This window comes from Phacochoerus africanus, chromosome 7 (assembly GCF_016906955.1).
Source record: "Phacochoerus africanus isolate WHEZ1 chromosome 7, ROS_Pafr_v1, whole genome shotgun sequence".
NCBI lineage: Eukaryota > Metazoa > Chordata > Mammalia > Artiodactyla > Suidae > Phacochoerus > Phacochoerus africanus.
In genome coordinates this window covers 31,158,248-31,175,009 of record NC_062550.1, presented here as the reverse complement: position 1 = coordinate 31,175,009, position 16,762 = coordinate 31,158,248, and the positions used below count along the sequence as shown (strand labels likewise).

General features: G+C 44.7%; 1 protein-coding gene across 1 annotated transcript in view; it reads left to right on the top strand.

Annotated features, from left to right (window-relative positions):
* PPM1H (protein phosphatase, Mg2+/Mn2+ dependent 1H) overlaps positions 1–16,762 on the top strand; it is a 273,912-nt gene that overhangs the window by 103,481 nt on the left and 153,669 nt on the right. Inside the window, exon 2 of the mRNA XM_047787110.1 lies at positions 665–830. Within this exon, the coding sequence (XP_047643066.1) occupies positions 665–830 (166 nt within the window). The remainder of the gene's footprint in view (positions 1–664; positions 831–16,762) is intronic.

The following is a 16,762-nucleotide window of genomic DNA, read 5'->3' as shown; positions in this document are numbered from 1 at the left end:
TGTGTTTTTTTGGAGCATTTCCTGTGCTTAAACCATTCAGTAATTGAGCCAAAATGTTATCAGTGTGCCGAGAGATGTGTGTGCACATCGGTGTGCCCTGTACCCTGGTGTGATGATCCAGTGCGATGAGTGTTAGTCTCCAGGAGAAAAGGAAAAGAGGGGAAGATCATTTTAAAAGAACAAACCTTTGATCCATTCCCTTCTCCATGTGTAAAGTAAAAGTGGTCATAGCAGCCATGAAATCCAGTATTCTGTCCCGTTGGATCCTTACAACGTGCTGTAAATGACCCCCTTGTCTTTGATAAGATTGATGGTGGGTTTGCTCTTTATCACGCGGAGAAATGCAGCAGCATTCCCCGAGCCAGCCACCTATCTGCATTGTAATTGGCAAAAGGGTGATTGTCTCCTGTGTTTTGGTGGGGTTGATCGCATCTATCAGATACCTGTGAGGGTGAGCTGAGCTCAAAACATATATTTGACAGGTGCTAATAGAATTCCATCCAAAAAAGATCAGTTTACTCCACCAAGCGCGGGAGGCCCTGTGCATTAAGTAGGGCGCTGATTTTGTGCCAGTTACGGAGACTGCCTGGGCTGACCTAGAGCCTGGGCTCTCAGCTTTCCAGACATCAGCCTGTCTGACCGGCTTTTCTGGCTTCTCCTCCAGGGTTATCAACGCCGGGAAGAGTACACACAACGAAGACCAAGCCAGCTGCGAGGTGCTCACTGTGAAGAAGAAAGCGGGGGCCATCACCTCCACCCCAAACAGGAACTCGGCAAAGAGACGGTCCTCCCTTCCCAACGGGGAGGGGCTACAGCTGAAGGAGAACTCGGTAAGACCCTCCTTCACCCTCCACCCTGTTCTCCAGTGAGAGGAATACACAGGCCCTGGCCCCACGGTGAGATGTTTAGAGTGGAAGAGAAAATGGCCCTGTCCCCAGAATTAGTGGAGCGGCAGGTCTTGCTCTGGGTATCACAGCAAAGGTGACATATGGCGTTCAGAAGAGCTGGTCTTTGGCTTCTCAGTCCTTAAAGAGAACACCCACATCATATATGGGTTTTGTTATAAGAATTTGTATACAATACTTGGTGGTTTTATCAAGGTTTTTGTGAAGGAGACGGTCCCTGGAAGCCTCTCGGGAGGAGTGGAGGTAACTCTAGCCATTGGCTTGCAGCCCTGCTGCCACTCTGCCCCTTTCCCCCGCTTGCCTGTCCATCAGGGCTGCCCACGTGGAGCCTGTACGTCCAGATTGATATTTGTTTCAATTGGCCCAAAGCCCTTGCATCCTATGGGGCGGCCCTGCAGACTGAATGCCCTGCTGACAAACCATAAAGCGTTTCTTCTCTCTCCGATAAAGCAGACGGAGGCGTTCCCACTGTGGTACAGCGGGATTGGCATCTCTAGAGCTGGGATGCAGGTTCGACATCCTGCATCCTGCAGTTCGGATCTTAGCCCTGGCCTGGAAACTTCATATGATGTGGGGTAGCCAGAAAAGGAACCAAAAAAAAAAAAGTGCAGACATGAAGCAGACATCCTTGGAAAGTTCTGAAGAAGCTCTCAGAGGAGCATAGGGAAGAATTAGCCCTCCGTCCATCAGCAGATTATTTAGTCCTAAAAGAAAGAGACATTAAATGGGATGACCTAAGTATATTCTAGTGAACTTGAGGATATATGTGTATGCAAGTTTTTACAGGATTGTCAAAGATCTAGGAGTCTCTTCTTAATCGAAGTAACGGTGTTTTAGCACGTTGATTCTTTGGGAGTAAGAGTACTGATTTATTCTGTTCATATTAGGTCACCTTAGGGTTAGAAAATAGTGACCTGCTGAGACTCATCAGTTGTACTTGTTTTCAAGGCTGGAAGAAGCATCGACTACGCTTCTCCCAAAAAGCCAGAGGCAGGGACCCAGATGGGCAGGGCAAAATAATAGTGGTTACACACACAGGCTTTGGAGTAAGGCCTTTCAGAACAGCCCACTGCTTAAAGGTATTTAATTTTGCGATAGTTATTTATTCCTTGAGCCTCAGTTTTCTCTTCCGTAAAAAGGAATAAATATGGTGGAAGAGGCTAGTTGGAAGTAGTAAATCCAGCAAGCAGTCCTTGGAAAATCATGAGCCGGTGTCTTCCTTAATAAATCCTTGATCAGTGTTAGTGATTGTTATCCTCAAGTCTGTACCACTTTTGTCACTCTCTGTGGATAGTGCTCACTGAATTTTCTCTGTTCATTCATTTGTAAATTGGAGATGATATCATTTCTTTCATACATCCCCCCCCCCGGTCTTTTTAGGGCCACACCCATGGCATGTGGAAGTTCCCAGACTAGGCATCGAACCAGAGCTGCAGTTGCCGGCCTTAACACCACAGCCACAGCAACGCAGGATCTGAGCTGCGTCTGCAACCTACCCCACAGCTCATGGCAACGCCGGATTCTTAACCCACTGAGCAAGGCCAGGGATCAAACCCACATCTTCATGGATACTCGTCGGGTTTGTTACCACTAAACCACAGCGGGAACTCCCTCTTTCATACCTTCTTTCTTGATGGACTCATTTTGAGGATTGAGGCATTATGGGAAAGGGCTCGGAAAACGTGAGACATCAGTGATCATTGGATAAGGGTGTCAGTGACTTAGTGTTGCTCTTTCCCCTGATGTTCTCCTCTGCCACTGGGATATAAACTGATTTCTGAAAAAATAAGTCAGTCTTGACATGTGGCTGAAGGCTGGTTGGTGAGGGCATTTTTCCCTTGTTGGGCTACGTTCCTCCTGGAAATGGAGCCAGGGGTAACTTTTTAACTTCCTTTCCTTAAGAACACTGAAATGGAGCATAAGCACTTTAGGATGGAGCCATGACCCTCCTTCGTGATGGTTCCGAATCTCTGTGGGAAGCCGCAAGCAGGTGCCATGCACCACAGGCCCATCTTGCCCTCTGTTCCTGCTTCAGCCATAGCAGCTTCACTTCTGTCTGCCTGGCATGTTAAGCTTCTTATGAGAGTTTAAGGCAAGAGTTATGCTGTCTTTTTCTTTAATTGTGGGAACGTATACATAAAATAAAATTTGCCATTTTGACCATTTTTAGGTATAGAATTCAACGGCATCAAAGACATTCGTGTCGTTGTGCAACCATCGGTATCATCCATCTCCAGACCTTCTTCACCGTCCCAAACTGAAACTCTGTACCCTTTAAACACTAACGCCTCATTCCTTCCCACCCCCACCCCCACCCCCAGCTCCTGGTAACCACCATTCTCTTTTCTGTGCCTGTGCTTTTTGACCACTCTAGGTACCTCCTATAAGGGGAATCATGCAGCACATGCCTTTTTTTTGTAGGGGGCATATTTCAATGATCATAAAGTTGTCAAGGATAGTCCGTGTTCGAGGATGTGTCATGACTTTATTCCTTTTTAAGGTTGAATAACACTCTGTTGTATGCATACATACCACTTTGTTTACCCCTTCATCCATTGATTGACACTTGCTTTCATCTCTGGTCAATTGTGAATAATGCTGCTATGAACGTGGGTGTTGAGCTACCTATTTCGGACCCTGCTTTCAGTTCTTTGGCATATGTGGCCAGAGTGGAATTGCTGGATGATGTGGTAATTCTGTTGCATATTTTGAGGAACCAACATATTGTTTCTACAGCAGCTGGATCGTTTGACAAGGGTTCTCATTCCTCCACATTTTTGCCAATACTTGTCAATTTCTGTTTGTTTTTTAAATAATAGCCACCCTAAAGAGCTGAAGGGGTTATCTCATTGTAGTTATGTGTTTCCCATGATAAGCCATAGCATCTTTTCACGTGCTTCGTATTGGCCAGCTGTATGTTCTTTAAAGAAGCATTTATTCAGGAGTGCCCGTCGTGGCGCAGTGGTTATCGAATCCGACTAGGAACCATGAGGTTGCGGGTTCGATCCCTGCCCTTGCTCAGTGGGTTAACGATCCGGCGTTGCCGTGAGCTGTGGTGTGGGTTGCAGACGCGGCTCGGATCCCGCGTTGCTGTGGCTCTGGCGTAGGCCGGTGGCTACAGCTCCGATTCGACCCCTAGCCTGGGAACCTCCATATGCCGCGGGAGCGGCCCAAGAAATAGCAAAAAGACCAAAAAAAAAAAAAAGAAGAAGCATTTATTCAGGACCTTTGCCCACTTTTAAAATTAGGTTGTCTGTTTTGTTGAAAACCATAAAAGTGTGAAAACCATACCCTAGTGTGCCAGGTGGCTCACTGAGCACTGGCTGGGAACTGGGACCTGGGTGCTAAGGATTCAGCAAGGAATAAAACTGACAGCAATCCCTTCCTACAGGGAACTTGCATTTTTGAGGGGGACAAACAATTAAAATGTATAGCCTGGCAGATAAACCCTATGGAGAAAAGCAAAATAGGGATGTAGAAATAATAGGAGGTGTGAGGGGCAGGGGTGATTAAAAGAGGTGTCACTTAGAAGGTGACACTGGGGACAAGGACCTGAAAGGGCAGCTATTGAAAAGAAAAGTATTCTGACAACCTAGGCAAATGCAAGGATGGTTCTCAAGAATCAGCCAGGAGGCCCACAGGGCTGAGCAGACAGAGGAAAACTGGGTTGCAGGTGATTTGTCAGAAAGGTAATAAGAGAGGAGTGAGGCAATTTGTAGGACCTCAAGGCTGTTATCAGGACTTTGGCTACTGCTCTCAGTGAGCAATTTGCTAGCAGAGATCACTGGATATACTGCTTACAAGAGGCCAGCAATTTTTCCAATCTAAAGACATTCTTAACCTCAAACATGATGGCACTTAGGAAAGGGCATTGACAACAGATGGCCCAGGGCAAGTAAGTATCTTCAGGAGACAAGTAAGGTGGGTCTCCCCCTCTCCCCTCCTGTAATTTTCTTCCTTTACTCTGCAAACACGTGTTGAGCTCTGAGTGTGCACACTGAGCCTTGTGTATGCACACTGAGCTCTAAGTGTGCATGCTGAGCCTTGTGTATGCACGCTGAGCTCTGAGTGTACACGCTGAGCCTTGTGTATGCATGCTGAGCTCTGAGTGTGCACGCTGAGCTCTTAAGTGTGCATGCGGAGCCTTGTGTATGCATGCTGAGCTCTGAGTGTGCACGCTGAGCTCTAAGTGTGCATGCGGAGCCTTGTGTATGCACGCTGAGCTCTGAGTGTGCACGCTGAGCTCTAAGTGTGCACGTGGAGCCTTGCATATGCACGCTGCGCTCTAAGTGTGCACCCTGAGCCTTGTGTATGCACGCTGAGCTCTGAGTGCACACACTGGGCCTTGGGCTGAGGAGGTGAACTCGGTACTATGACCGTGCTCCTTGAGCAGAACTGGGAGGGAAAAAGCATCAGTAAGCAGCAGCCCTGCAGGGGAGGGAGCTTTAGGAGAAAGAGGAAAATCCAAGTCATGCGGAAGCCTCACCCAGTGGCCGCTGGTGGTTTGGGGAACAACAGAGGAGAGGGGCTGGGTCAGGGGAGGGAAGGCTCCTGGGAGAAAGCGCCTTTTGAACTGTTGTGCTGAAGAGTGAGGAGGAGTTTGTTAACCAAGCAAGAGAAAGGGGAACATGTTTGTGCAGAGACAGGCCAGCATGTCTCCCCTTATTTCAGAGCATGTGTGTCGTGTGGTCACTTGGAGCGGGGCTAGACACGAGCAGCAGGCAGGTTTCACCCACAAGAGCCATTCAATGCCATAATAAGCTGGGTAATTTTAACCGGATGACTTTAGACAGAGGTATCACAGATTCATGACAGTCCTGAGGCTGGGACTCAGGAAGACTAGGGGAGCAGACCTGGAGACTCGGACACCTAGGAACCTGGCTCGTGCAGAAATGTGGGTGAGACATGATGAAAGTTCAAAATGAGACAGTGGTTAGAGCCAGGAACCAGCTCAGAAGAGATGAAGGGAAAGAGACCATTGAGGTGACCATCTGTGTGGGACAGGGACCATGGCAGATTTCAGCCCCGGGGTGCTGGTCCTGGAAAGTGGATCCCTGGAGCAGGCACGGGTCCGAGGTGAGGGGCTGTGCAGGAATGGCGACTTGCATTGGTAGTATTCCGACTTTCCAGGGGGAAGGGTTTGATGGGAAGTTGGAGGTGAAGGACTAGAGCTCAGGAGTTAAAGGCCCAGAAATTCCGGGAGGGGAGGGGGGATGTTGCCATGGGCCACAGAGAGATCAAGAAAGAGAAGGATGAGAAAAATGGGCAAATACTCTTCTAGGCGAGAAATGGGGCAACAGAATAAGTAATGGCATCATTATTTGCAAACAGAGAGTTGACAGGCATGACGGATGGCGAGAGGAAGATGGATGGGCTCTCTCCAGATACACGCGATGAATTTCTCCCTCCTTCCTTGATCTCTTCATCCCCCATAAACATATTAAAATCAAAATAAATGTTTTCACAAGATTTCTTTCATGTATAATATCACCACCTTCCTTGGAGACTGAAGAAAGACTAAAGTTGCCTGTAAAATCACATTAGATTCACGATGAAAAGAGGAATTATCACAGGAATTCTTTTTCTGTTGGGAACATCAGTGATGTACAGAGGAATTCAGCAGAAGTATAACTTTGTATTTGATGACTTAGAGTCGTTGGGTAGCAATGAGATGACTGTTTCTTATTACAGATAAGTATTACTTGGTGACAAGATGTTCAGACAATTTTAGGCCCAGCTTAATGCCAGTTTTTTAAATAGAGATTTATCCTATTAGTACAAGTAATGTTTTATCCAAGGAAATCCTTCTGTTTCAAAACAAACTTAAAATTCTTTATGTGGATAAAATAATATACACTGGGAATTCCCTTGTGGTACAGTGTATTAAGGATCGTGTGTTGTCACTGCAGTGGCTCGGGGTCACAGCTGTGGCCTGAGTTTGATCCCTGGCCCGGGAAATTTCTCATGCCACAGGCTCTGCCAAAGAAAAAAATATACACTGTATTTTGCCTCTTCTGAAGGAGGCATTTACTGGAGGGCCATTGTTTCCTATATTTGGCTGAGCTCTCGTCAGCAGCACCTTTTTTTTTTTTTTTTTTGTCTTTTTGCCTTTTCTATGGCCACTCCCAAGGCATATGGAAGTTCCCAGGCTAGGGGTCTAATCGGAGCTGTAGCCATAGGCCTACATCAGAACCACAGCAACGCGGAATCCAAGCTATGTCTGCGACCTACACCACAGCTCACGGCAACGCCGGATCCCCAACCCACTGAGCAAGGCCAGGGATCGAACCCGCAACCTCATGGTTCCTAGTCGGATTCATCAACCACTGTGCCACGACAGGAACTCCAACAGCACCTCTCTTAAAAGAAAGAAAATACAAATTACAGATTCTGTCTTCATATAAGGAAAATGTCAGGAGCAGAAAAAACCATGTTCAAAAGAAGTTATAAAACTTAAAAGGGATACAGGAGTTCCCATTGTGGTTCAGCGGGTTAAGAACCCAACTAGTATCCATGCGGACTCAGGTTCAGGTGTTGTGTAGACTTTTACCTGAAGAAATTGCAAGGGGATATAGTGAATTATTTTTTGTCCCTTATTCTTCCTTAGAAAATACTCAGTAATGCGTCCAGTTTTTTTCTTTTTAGAGTTTAGTGAAATAAAGAAAGCAACATTTCCTTTTGAGGAATAGAGAAATTTTGAGATCTCTGGCTGTGAAGCAGATATGAAGTGGATGTATTCTGGACAGATTGGGGGTGGATCTTTTCCTGTGCCTGCCTCCCATTGGGTAGTTGGTGTGTAAAGAACCACTAGCCCACAGCCAGGCAGGTAGTGAGATGCTCTGTGGCAGTGTGTAATCTCCTCAACTTTCCTACGCCTCTGACTGTGTGCGGGCGCAGGCTGTGTGTCTAGGAAAGAAGAGAATCTGGAATGCCAGCATTTCTGAAAGACTGTCATACATCATCCATTAGGGAAAATGCTGTAAGGCTATTGAGGGCAACACACTTTCCCCAGCATCCTCCTGCCTGCCTTCCACTGAAGGCTTTTTTTTTTGTTTTTTTTTTTTTTTTTGCTTTTTAGGGCTGCACTTGTGACATATGAAGGTTCCCAGGCTAGGGGTCGAATTGGAGCTGTGGCCACTACAAAACTGGATCCTAGTTGCATCTGCAACCTACAGCACAGCTCACGGCAACACCGGATCCTTAACCCACTGAGGGAAGCCAGGGATCAAACCCATGTCCTCATGGATACTAGTCAGGTTTGTTAACCACTGAGCCGCTATAAGAACTCCTCCCTGAAGGCTTTTTAAGTAATCATGGTTAGTGGGAACTAATCACCATTACTAGGCTTCCTTTTTCTTTTCTTTTTATTAAAGTATAGTTGATTTACAGTGTTGTATCAATTTCTGCTATACGGCATAGTGACCCAGTCATACATATTTTATATATATATATTCTTTTTCTCATACTATTTTCCATCATGGTCTATCCCAAGAGACTGGGAGTTATATAGTTCCCTGTGCTGTCCAGCAGGACCTCATTGCTCATCCATCCTAAATGTAATAGTTTGCATCTTTCTTTCCTTTGCTGTGAAAGGTGTGAAGCGCTCTTAGGCATTGTACTGACCATCACCTGCAAGTGAAAAGAGCTTTTCCAAGAGCTTTTGTTTTTCTGTTCCCAAGGACCTAGTCGTTCTAGGAATGAGATCAAAAGAGCAAAATAGCAGATGACTCCTCTGAGGACGGAGAAAGTGTTCACTCTGAAGGCCCTCTTATAACTTTAGTATTAAGCTGAGAGGCTCCTGGCCTTATGTAAGATGTGTGGGTAGGAGACAGGGCACTGTGGCCACAAAGCAGGGCTTGTTTTCCCCCACATCTGACTCCCTATCTTGGAACGGATTGTTTTTGGCTTAGAATGAGACTTGTGGACGCATGCAGTCTAAGTCTTATTTCCTTCAGAGCCCCCTTATGTTGTTTAATTTAGTCAAAACACATCAAAGTGTGTGGTTTCAGTATCTGTTAGTTCAGTGTCTAATTACAATAACAGGAGATGGCTGAGTCCCCATCTTGGCCAAGTTCATCAGCAGGGGAGAGGAAAGCTGATTATCATTCTCAGCAGAGGATGGGGCAGCACTGTGGGAATTCCAGGCAAATAGGATCCATTTGGGGTGGGGAGAGGAAAAAAGGAAATGGGAAGGGGGCATTTCAACTCTCTCAAGATTTGCTGTCCTTTTCACTTATTTTCTATAAGAAGGACTCGTCCACCCCCTAGAACATAAGAGTGAGGTTGCCCGTGGCTCCACAGCAGCAGCCCTTCTGGAATATTTGGCCACACTTGGCAGTCTGCTTCCTGCGATGATGTCAGCTATAAAAAACAACAGGAGAGGCCTTTTAATTCTCTCATCATATTTATTGCTATAAATTTTTGCCTCTTAATTGAGGTTCTTGTGCTGCGCACGTCAGGAAAAACAGTTCCATTTATCCACTTAGATTTTTTGAAGCAGGAGTACAGTGGCTTCTCTCAAAACTCTTCATCTCTTGGTCCCAGGGATGGGAACGCTTGCCAGTGATGAAGAAGAATGACTTTACAACCAGTAATTGTTCAGGATGATGTCTATTTTAGCATAACTTTTCAATTCCCTCCTCGGAAGGTGTAGATTTACTCGGAGAACTGGGTTTGACCGTAGTAGCTGAAAACGCAACTCAAACCTGGTTCCGCAATAGAATTTCCAACTGGCACATCTTAAGGGCGAAAGAAGATAAATGGTGCCGAGGTGGAAATTTCCCCTTGTTACACTGGTTATCTGATTTCGCCCCAGCTTTAGGTGGGAATAGCATTGGCAAAGAGCAATAAGCTCTTGAGATTTTCTTTTCTTCTTTTTATTTCTTTTAAACCCAATGCTCAGCATTCATATGCCAGACATGAATATTGTCTGGCTTTGCCAGTATTGATTCATGTAACCTCATAATACATACATAATATGTGCTGTTACTAGCTTTATTTTACTGATGAGGAAACTGAGGCACTGAGCGGGAAGATGTGGAGCTTAGAGGCCCAGGCAGTCTGGCCTCCAAGTCTGTTCATACTGGTAACGTGCTGCCTCTTTATCCATTAGCAGTTCAGAAACGTGGCAGAAACATCTCTTTAGAAAAGTCTGAAATGAAGGAAGAATAACTCCTAATGTTCATATATGTGTGTGTGTGTGTGTGTGTGTGTGTATGAAATTTCGATGTAATTTGATGCTAAAATTTGTCTCATTTCCATTATGATTTCTCCTTTTTTATTACATAATGAATTTTATTACATTTATAGGTGTACAATTTCTCATGTGAATTAGGAGTTATTTAGCAGTCTCCCCTGCCAGCTCAGAAACTGGGTACCAGCTCATCCTGACGCAGGTCAAGAACAGAATAGAAATGAAACTGTTCATCATATTGTCCTTATGGCCCACTTCTTCTCGCTAAATTACAGAAGGCCATCGTTTGCATGAAACCAAGGCAAGTGGGAAAAGCTTTCTTATTGAATAACGAGTGTCTGAGTTTGAATCCCAGCTCTGCCACTCATTAGATGTTACCTTGTGAGACTAGTTGACCTCTCGATGCCTCAGTATCCTCATCTGTAAATTGGGGATGATAGTTCCTACCTCACAGGGTTATTAGAATTAAAGGAGTTAATAAACCAGGGAAACTAGAGGTGTGCCTAATTGCAGAAATCTTTGCTATTAATATACTATAGTTATTCTTCCACTTCCTTCATTCGCTCCACTTTAGGCAAAGTTAAGAACTATTTTTGAGGTCTATGATGAATAAATATGATTAATGTTTCATATGCACATAAATATGTTTTTTCATGTAATGAAGCTAAGTGAAGCAAACAAATTAAAAAATGAGTTAACACTACAAAAAGTGCTCGGAACAGTGCCTGGCATGTAGGGAGTGCTCAGGTAATATTGCCTGCAGTTATTCTGATAGTTGAGTTAGCAGCTGCATTTCAGTATGGTTTCACATTATTTCTGTTTCTACTGTAAGCTAATTTAGGGAGACATCTTTGATGTGTAAAGTCATAGCTTGAGAACACTGCCGAGCTAATTTTCGCATCTAGAATAAACCACAACACGATTTAGCCAAAACTGTCACAAACTTTATTCTTCCTACCACTCAGAAATGAATATTTATTTAATAGCGTTTTAACACACGGGACTAAACTGCCACGTAAAAACAAAGCCAAAGCTACTTATCTTACATCTTGCCGTCTCATAAAGCGGAAGAAGTGAACCAAAGAGATCTGCATTGCGTGTTGTCAGACCCTGAGAAAGTAGGCGTGTTCTTCTATATGAGAATTAGGGATCTTTCCCGGTCAGGAACAAATGATCTGAATAATTCAGTCAGACAGAGAAGGATGGTGAGAAGCAACAGGCTACCGACGCTCTATGGGCATGATTCCAAGTGGACAGCAGTAGAATGTGGGCCTGGGAAGGACTGACTCGTCATGAAGTTCCTCCAGCTTCCCCAACACCTCGGCTTTGTCATCCACTCATTTATTCTTCCTCCTCTTACTGTGCCGCCCTGAGATTGGATGAAGAACTGGTGATTGCAAGCTCTGTGGGGGAAAGGCCTAAAACAGATTTTCTAATTCTGCATTATCATCCTCATGCAATACCTTGAAACCTGGCCAGAAACTTGATGGAACACGAGCCGTACCACCGCTTACAAGCGGGAATCCGAGGGACATGTGTCGGCGCTCTGTTTCCCCAGTGGCAAATCCATAATCTCGTTTCTTTGGCAAGAGCGGAGGGGGGCAAGTGCATTCCATGCTCATACTGAGCTTTTTATCGACCAAGGGACTTCAGTCCAAGTGGGGGTTCCGCCTTTGTGATACTCCTTTCATGTTGTCGATAAAGACCCTCCTCAGGTTACTCGAATACCCTGACGGGTTGGGGCAGGGAAGGGAAGTGGAAGGTCAAATGTGTCTTCAGGGAAGGCAGCCCAGTGGGGGGTCACTGTTTCCCCCCATCGCAGGACAGCTATTTCAAGTTGCAGTCTCCAAACCATCAGTTCAAGACAATAATTTTAGTATGTACCCCCAATATATGTGTTCATTTGTTGATATATAACCATACCACTGAATATATCCATTTAGTATATATTTAATAGTTATAACAATACATTAGTTTTAAAATAATTTAAAGGCAATAAAGATAAAAAGGCAACATTTTAAAATAATAAGGACTAACAATTACATGGTGTTTATTATATGCCAGGCATCGTTCTGAGTGTTTTTCACACATCAACCCATTTACTGTCTTGCTAAGAGCAGAGACTCCTTGTTTCCATTAACTCATATTTCAAGGCACAATGTGTCACCAACAAAAGCGAACATGGAGTTGTGGTGCAGCAGAAACGAACCCGACTAGCATCCGTGAAGATGCGGGTTCTGTCCCTGGCCTCGCTCAGTGGGTTAAGGACCCGGCATTGTCGTGAGCTGTGGTGTAGGTCACAGATGTGCCTCGGATTCCACCTTGCTGTGGCCGTGGTGTAGGCCAGCAGCTGTAACTCAGATTCAACCCCTGACCTGGGAACGTCGTATATGCCGCGAGTGTGGCTTTTTAACAAATAAAAAAGCGAACATAAATCCATAGTTCAGCTGTCTCCTTGATCACTTCAGATACTTTGGGCTGGAATGATTATTATTATTGTCAGATAGGGCTAGTTGTCGCGGCTTGGGGTAGGACGTGCTAGCCGTGACATCTTATTTGCTCATGTTTTCTATCAGTAATTTTTTTTGCAGGAATTGTTTTTAAAAGCTGTGGTCTAGTTAGTGAGGGGTAATTAGTTTAAAACTTCATGGTGTCATGTGGAAGACCACCTATTGTGGGCCCATGCCCCAGCAATAGGTCACAATAAACACCCGTGCTCCATGGCTGTCGAGACGTGCTGACCACACGAGGGCGCCCGTGTCAGGCTGTGTGAGAAATCCTAGCCACGCTTAATTTCTTCTATGTTAGGTGGAAAAAGACAAGAGAATTTCTGATTCCAGTTTTCCTCTAACTTGCTGACTGAGCATTTGAAGCTCCCTCTCGACTCTTGCATGCTCTCTCTTGGGAAGTGCTCATCCTAGAGGGAGAGCAACGAGGGGGTTTGCAAACTGTTACAGCTTGTGCAGTGGGGGTGAGAATGCAAAGCCTAGTTTCCTCGGGCAGGTACAAATGTGTCAGACCCCATTTTTTAGTTTTCTTTGTATTTCCTGCCTTACATCTAAACACTTCTGTCGGGCTGCACAGGGAACACTGGAGTTTTTCTCTGGAATCTCCCCTTCTTGGTCAGCATGCTGTAGGAGGGGCTGCTCAATGCCTTCCAGATGGCTCATGTCTGCTCTCTTGCCTCTGGGTCCCCCAGAGCTGAGGGGCAGGCAATGTGGCCCCTGCTTCAAGGGGGCTGAACTGATGCTACAGAGTTTTGACATCCTTGCTTAGCTGAGCTGGCGTTTTTACACCTGAAGCTGCGTGGACACACACTGCTCGTCTCAAAACTTACTTTAGCTCCTTGTTTGATGGATACATTTCTGTTTGGAGCAGGCGTATTCCTGTTAAAAGGCCCCAGGAGCCCTTTCCAGTTAGGACTTCTTGATTTAAGTTCTGGCACAGGAGATGATCATGAAAATACGAAAAAGATAATAAGCAATATGATTAAAAAGCAGTTTCTAGAACCTTAGAGAAAGGAGCATATAACTTTGAGCCTACTATAGAGAAATTGTAATAAAGAAATTTTGACTTTTAAATTTCCAATTTATTACCTTCTGGAATCTTTGTCTGGTTGCAGATGTATTCCTGAAAAGGGATAGGAGTGTGTGTGTGTGTGTGTGTGTGTGTGTGTGTGTGTTTGGTGTGTGGTGTGTTGTAAATTACATATAAGACTTTTTTTTTTTTTGGTAAATGAAAATTTGAAATTATGTCAAGAACATGTTATTCTAAACTGGAAGGGATTGATTTTCCAGGTGTAGAGCTTTGTTATCCTGAACTGATAGCTCAACAACATTTTCTGATGTCTACAGAGAGTAACGTGTGGCCACTGCCAAGAATTTGGAACAGTCCGCCAGTGGCCCAGGATGTGTACACAATTGCTAATAAGCAACACACAAAATAAAATAGTGCCATGGTGCTAAAGAGTCACAGAAGCTAGGGAGATTAATTACACAAAGTTGCATGTATTAGGAAATTGGGATTCTGTAACTTGGAACCTGAAGAATGGGGTTCAAGTCCTGGTATTACCACTTAGAGTAGAGTTACTTGATTCTTCTATATCAAGATAAAATGGGGTAAGGATGCCCATGTTATGGTGGTGGGGTGAGGATTTAATACAATAGGTACTCTGTAGGTATCCTTTGAACGTAGACTTTCCACAGGGGAAGGGAAGTAAGTAGAAGGGAAGTAAGTGGAGTCGCACAGCGGAGGACAGTGAGCATCCTCCTGGCAGGGTTGAAAGGCAGGGGCTGAAGTGTACAGCTTGGTTTCCTGGTCGGGGGGTTGGTCCTTACTGCTCCTTGCCTGTTCATTGTGCCCGCGCCCCACCACTGCGCCACTGAACAGTGAGTGTAAGGAATTACAGTTGCTTCTAGATTCATTGTTTCTCTTATACGCTGGACAAAATGCTGCACGTTCTATTTGTTTACTATTTACAAATTATTACACAGTATAGTTAACTATCCTTTCTTTGGGTGTCCAGTTTTATGAATGTTAACACATGTGTGGATTCATAGAATCACCACCACAGTCAGGATACAACAGTTCTATCACTACGAGTTATTCCCTCTGGTTAGCCCTTGACACTCATACCCTCTCCCCACCCCTAACCCCTGGTTGTTTGCACATTTAATACATATTATACACTCTTGTGCCACCAGGCACCTCTCCTCCTAACACACTTGTAAGTATTCTAGGTTGTTACTCCAGGAGCTCGGGAACCATGATATTCTTGTTTCCTGCTGCATCTCCGGTGCCCAGCGTGAGCCGGGCATGTAGGAGAGAAAGGTCCCAGACGTGTATAAAGTGAATGAATCTTTACTGCCTGTGTCCTAGTTTCATCTTGTTCTTTAAACAAGGAAACCTTTGAGAGAAGTTAAGAAATTTGCCCAAGATCCCATAGTAGTGAACTGCAGAACTCAGGTTTGCCTGTCCTCTTTCTGTGCTAAGACTTATCAAGACAGAGGGGATTTGTTTGCTTGTGTTAACTCATTCGAAAGGGCAGATATTTAAATAGCCAACTTTTTTCTTTTTTTTTTTAAGGCCTGCATCCGCGGCATATGGAGGTTCCCAGGGGAGGGGTCGAATCAAAGCTGCAGCTGCCAGCCTACACCACAGCCCCAGCAACACCAGATCCGAGCTGTGTGATACGTACACCACAGCTCATGGCACCACCAGATCCTTAACCTGCTGAGCAAGGCCAGGGATTGAACCTGTGTCCTCAGGGATGCCAGTCAGATTCGTTTCCTCTGAGCCACGATGGGAACTCCTAAATAGCCACCTTTTGAAATAACCATGATGTGGAGTTCCTGTTGTGGCTCAGAGTAACAAACCCGACTAGTATCCGTGTGGACACAGGTTCGATGTCTGGCGTCACTTTGTGAGTTAAGGATCCAGCATTGCTGTGAGCTGCAGTGTAGGTCGCAGACATGGCTCGGATTGGCATTGCTGTGTCTGTGGTCTAGGCTGCGAGCTGCAGCTCAGATTCAACCCCTACCCTGGGAAATTCCATATGCAGCAGATGTGGGCATAAAATAAATAAAATAAAGCAAAATAAAATAAAATGAAATAAAATAGAATAAAATAAAATAACCATGATGTGTCGATGTGTTGACACCAATGACAAAGTTACCCTTGGACTGTTCGATAATGTGAAAGCTGAAACCCAGTTTATTTACCATATAAACCCCAAATCTTATTCTCTGAACTAATAACCAACTGAGGGGGTGTTCTTCCTCCTAACCACGTGAGGGGTGGATGGTGCCTTTGGCTGTGGCAGGTGGCGTGTGGGACAGGCTGGGCAGAGGGTGTTGAATGCAGCTGTGGCTTTCAGTTCCCTCCTTTGGCACCTTTACTTAAGCCAAGCAGGTGGAGAACACAGCTCTCCAGCTTCCCATGTATATGCCTTACCCTTCAGTCCTTGGTTCAAAGGACAATGCAATAGCAGATTGTACCTCTTAGTAGGGCACAAGTGCTGAAGAAAGTCTGGTTTTCAATAGCTCAGTCCTGCAAGAAGAGAAATCCAGTGGGTTGTTTTATTTTTTTTTAATTTTTTTAAATTAAAGTATGATCGATTTAAAATGTTGTGTCAATTTCTGCCCTATAGCAAAGTGACTCCGTTATGCATACATATACACATTCTTTTTTTATAGTATTTTCCATCATGATCTATATCAGGAGATTGGATAAGATTCCCAGTAGGACCTTGTTATCTATCCATTCTAAATGTAATAGTTTGCATCTACGAACCCCAACTCCACCATCTATCCTACTCCCTTCCCCCGCCCCCTTGGCAACCACAAGTCTGTTCTCCATGTCTGTGTGTCTATTTCTCTTTTATAGATAGGATCATCTGTGCCATATTTTAGATTCCACATGTAAGGGATATCATAAGGTATTTGTCTTTCTCTTTCTGACTTACTTCACTTAGTGAGACTCTCAGTTATATCCCTGTTGCTGTGAAAGGCATTACTTTGTTATTTTTTATGGCTGAGTAGTATTCCATTGTATATATGTACCACATCTTCTTTTCATTTTTTAGTTTTATTGAAGTATAGTTGATTTTCAATATTGTACCACATCTTCTTAATCCATTTATCTGTCAATGGACAGGTTGTTTCCA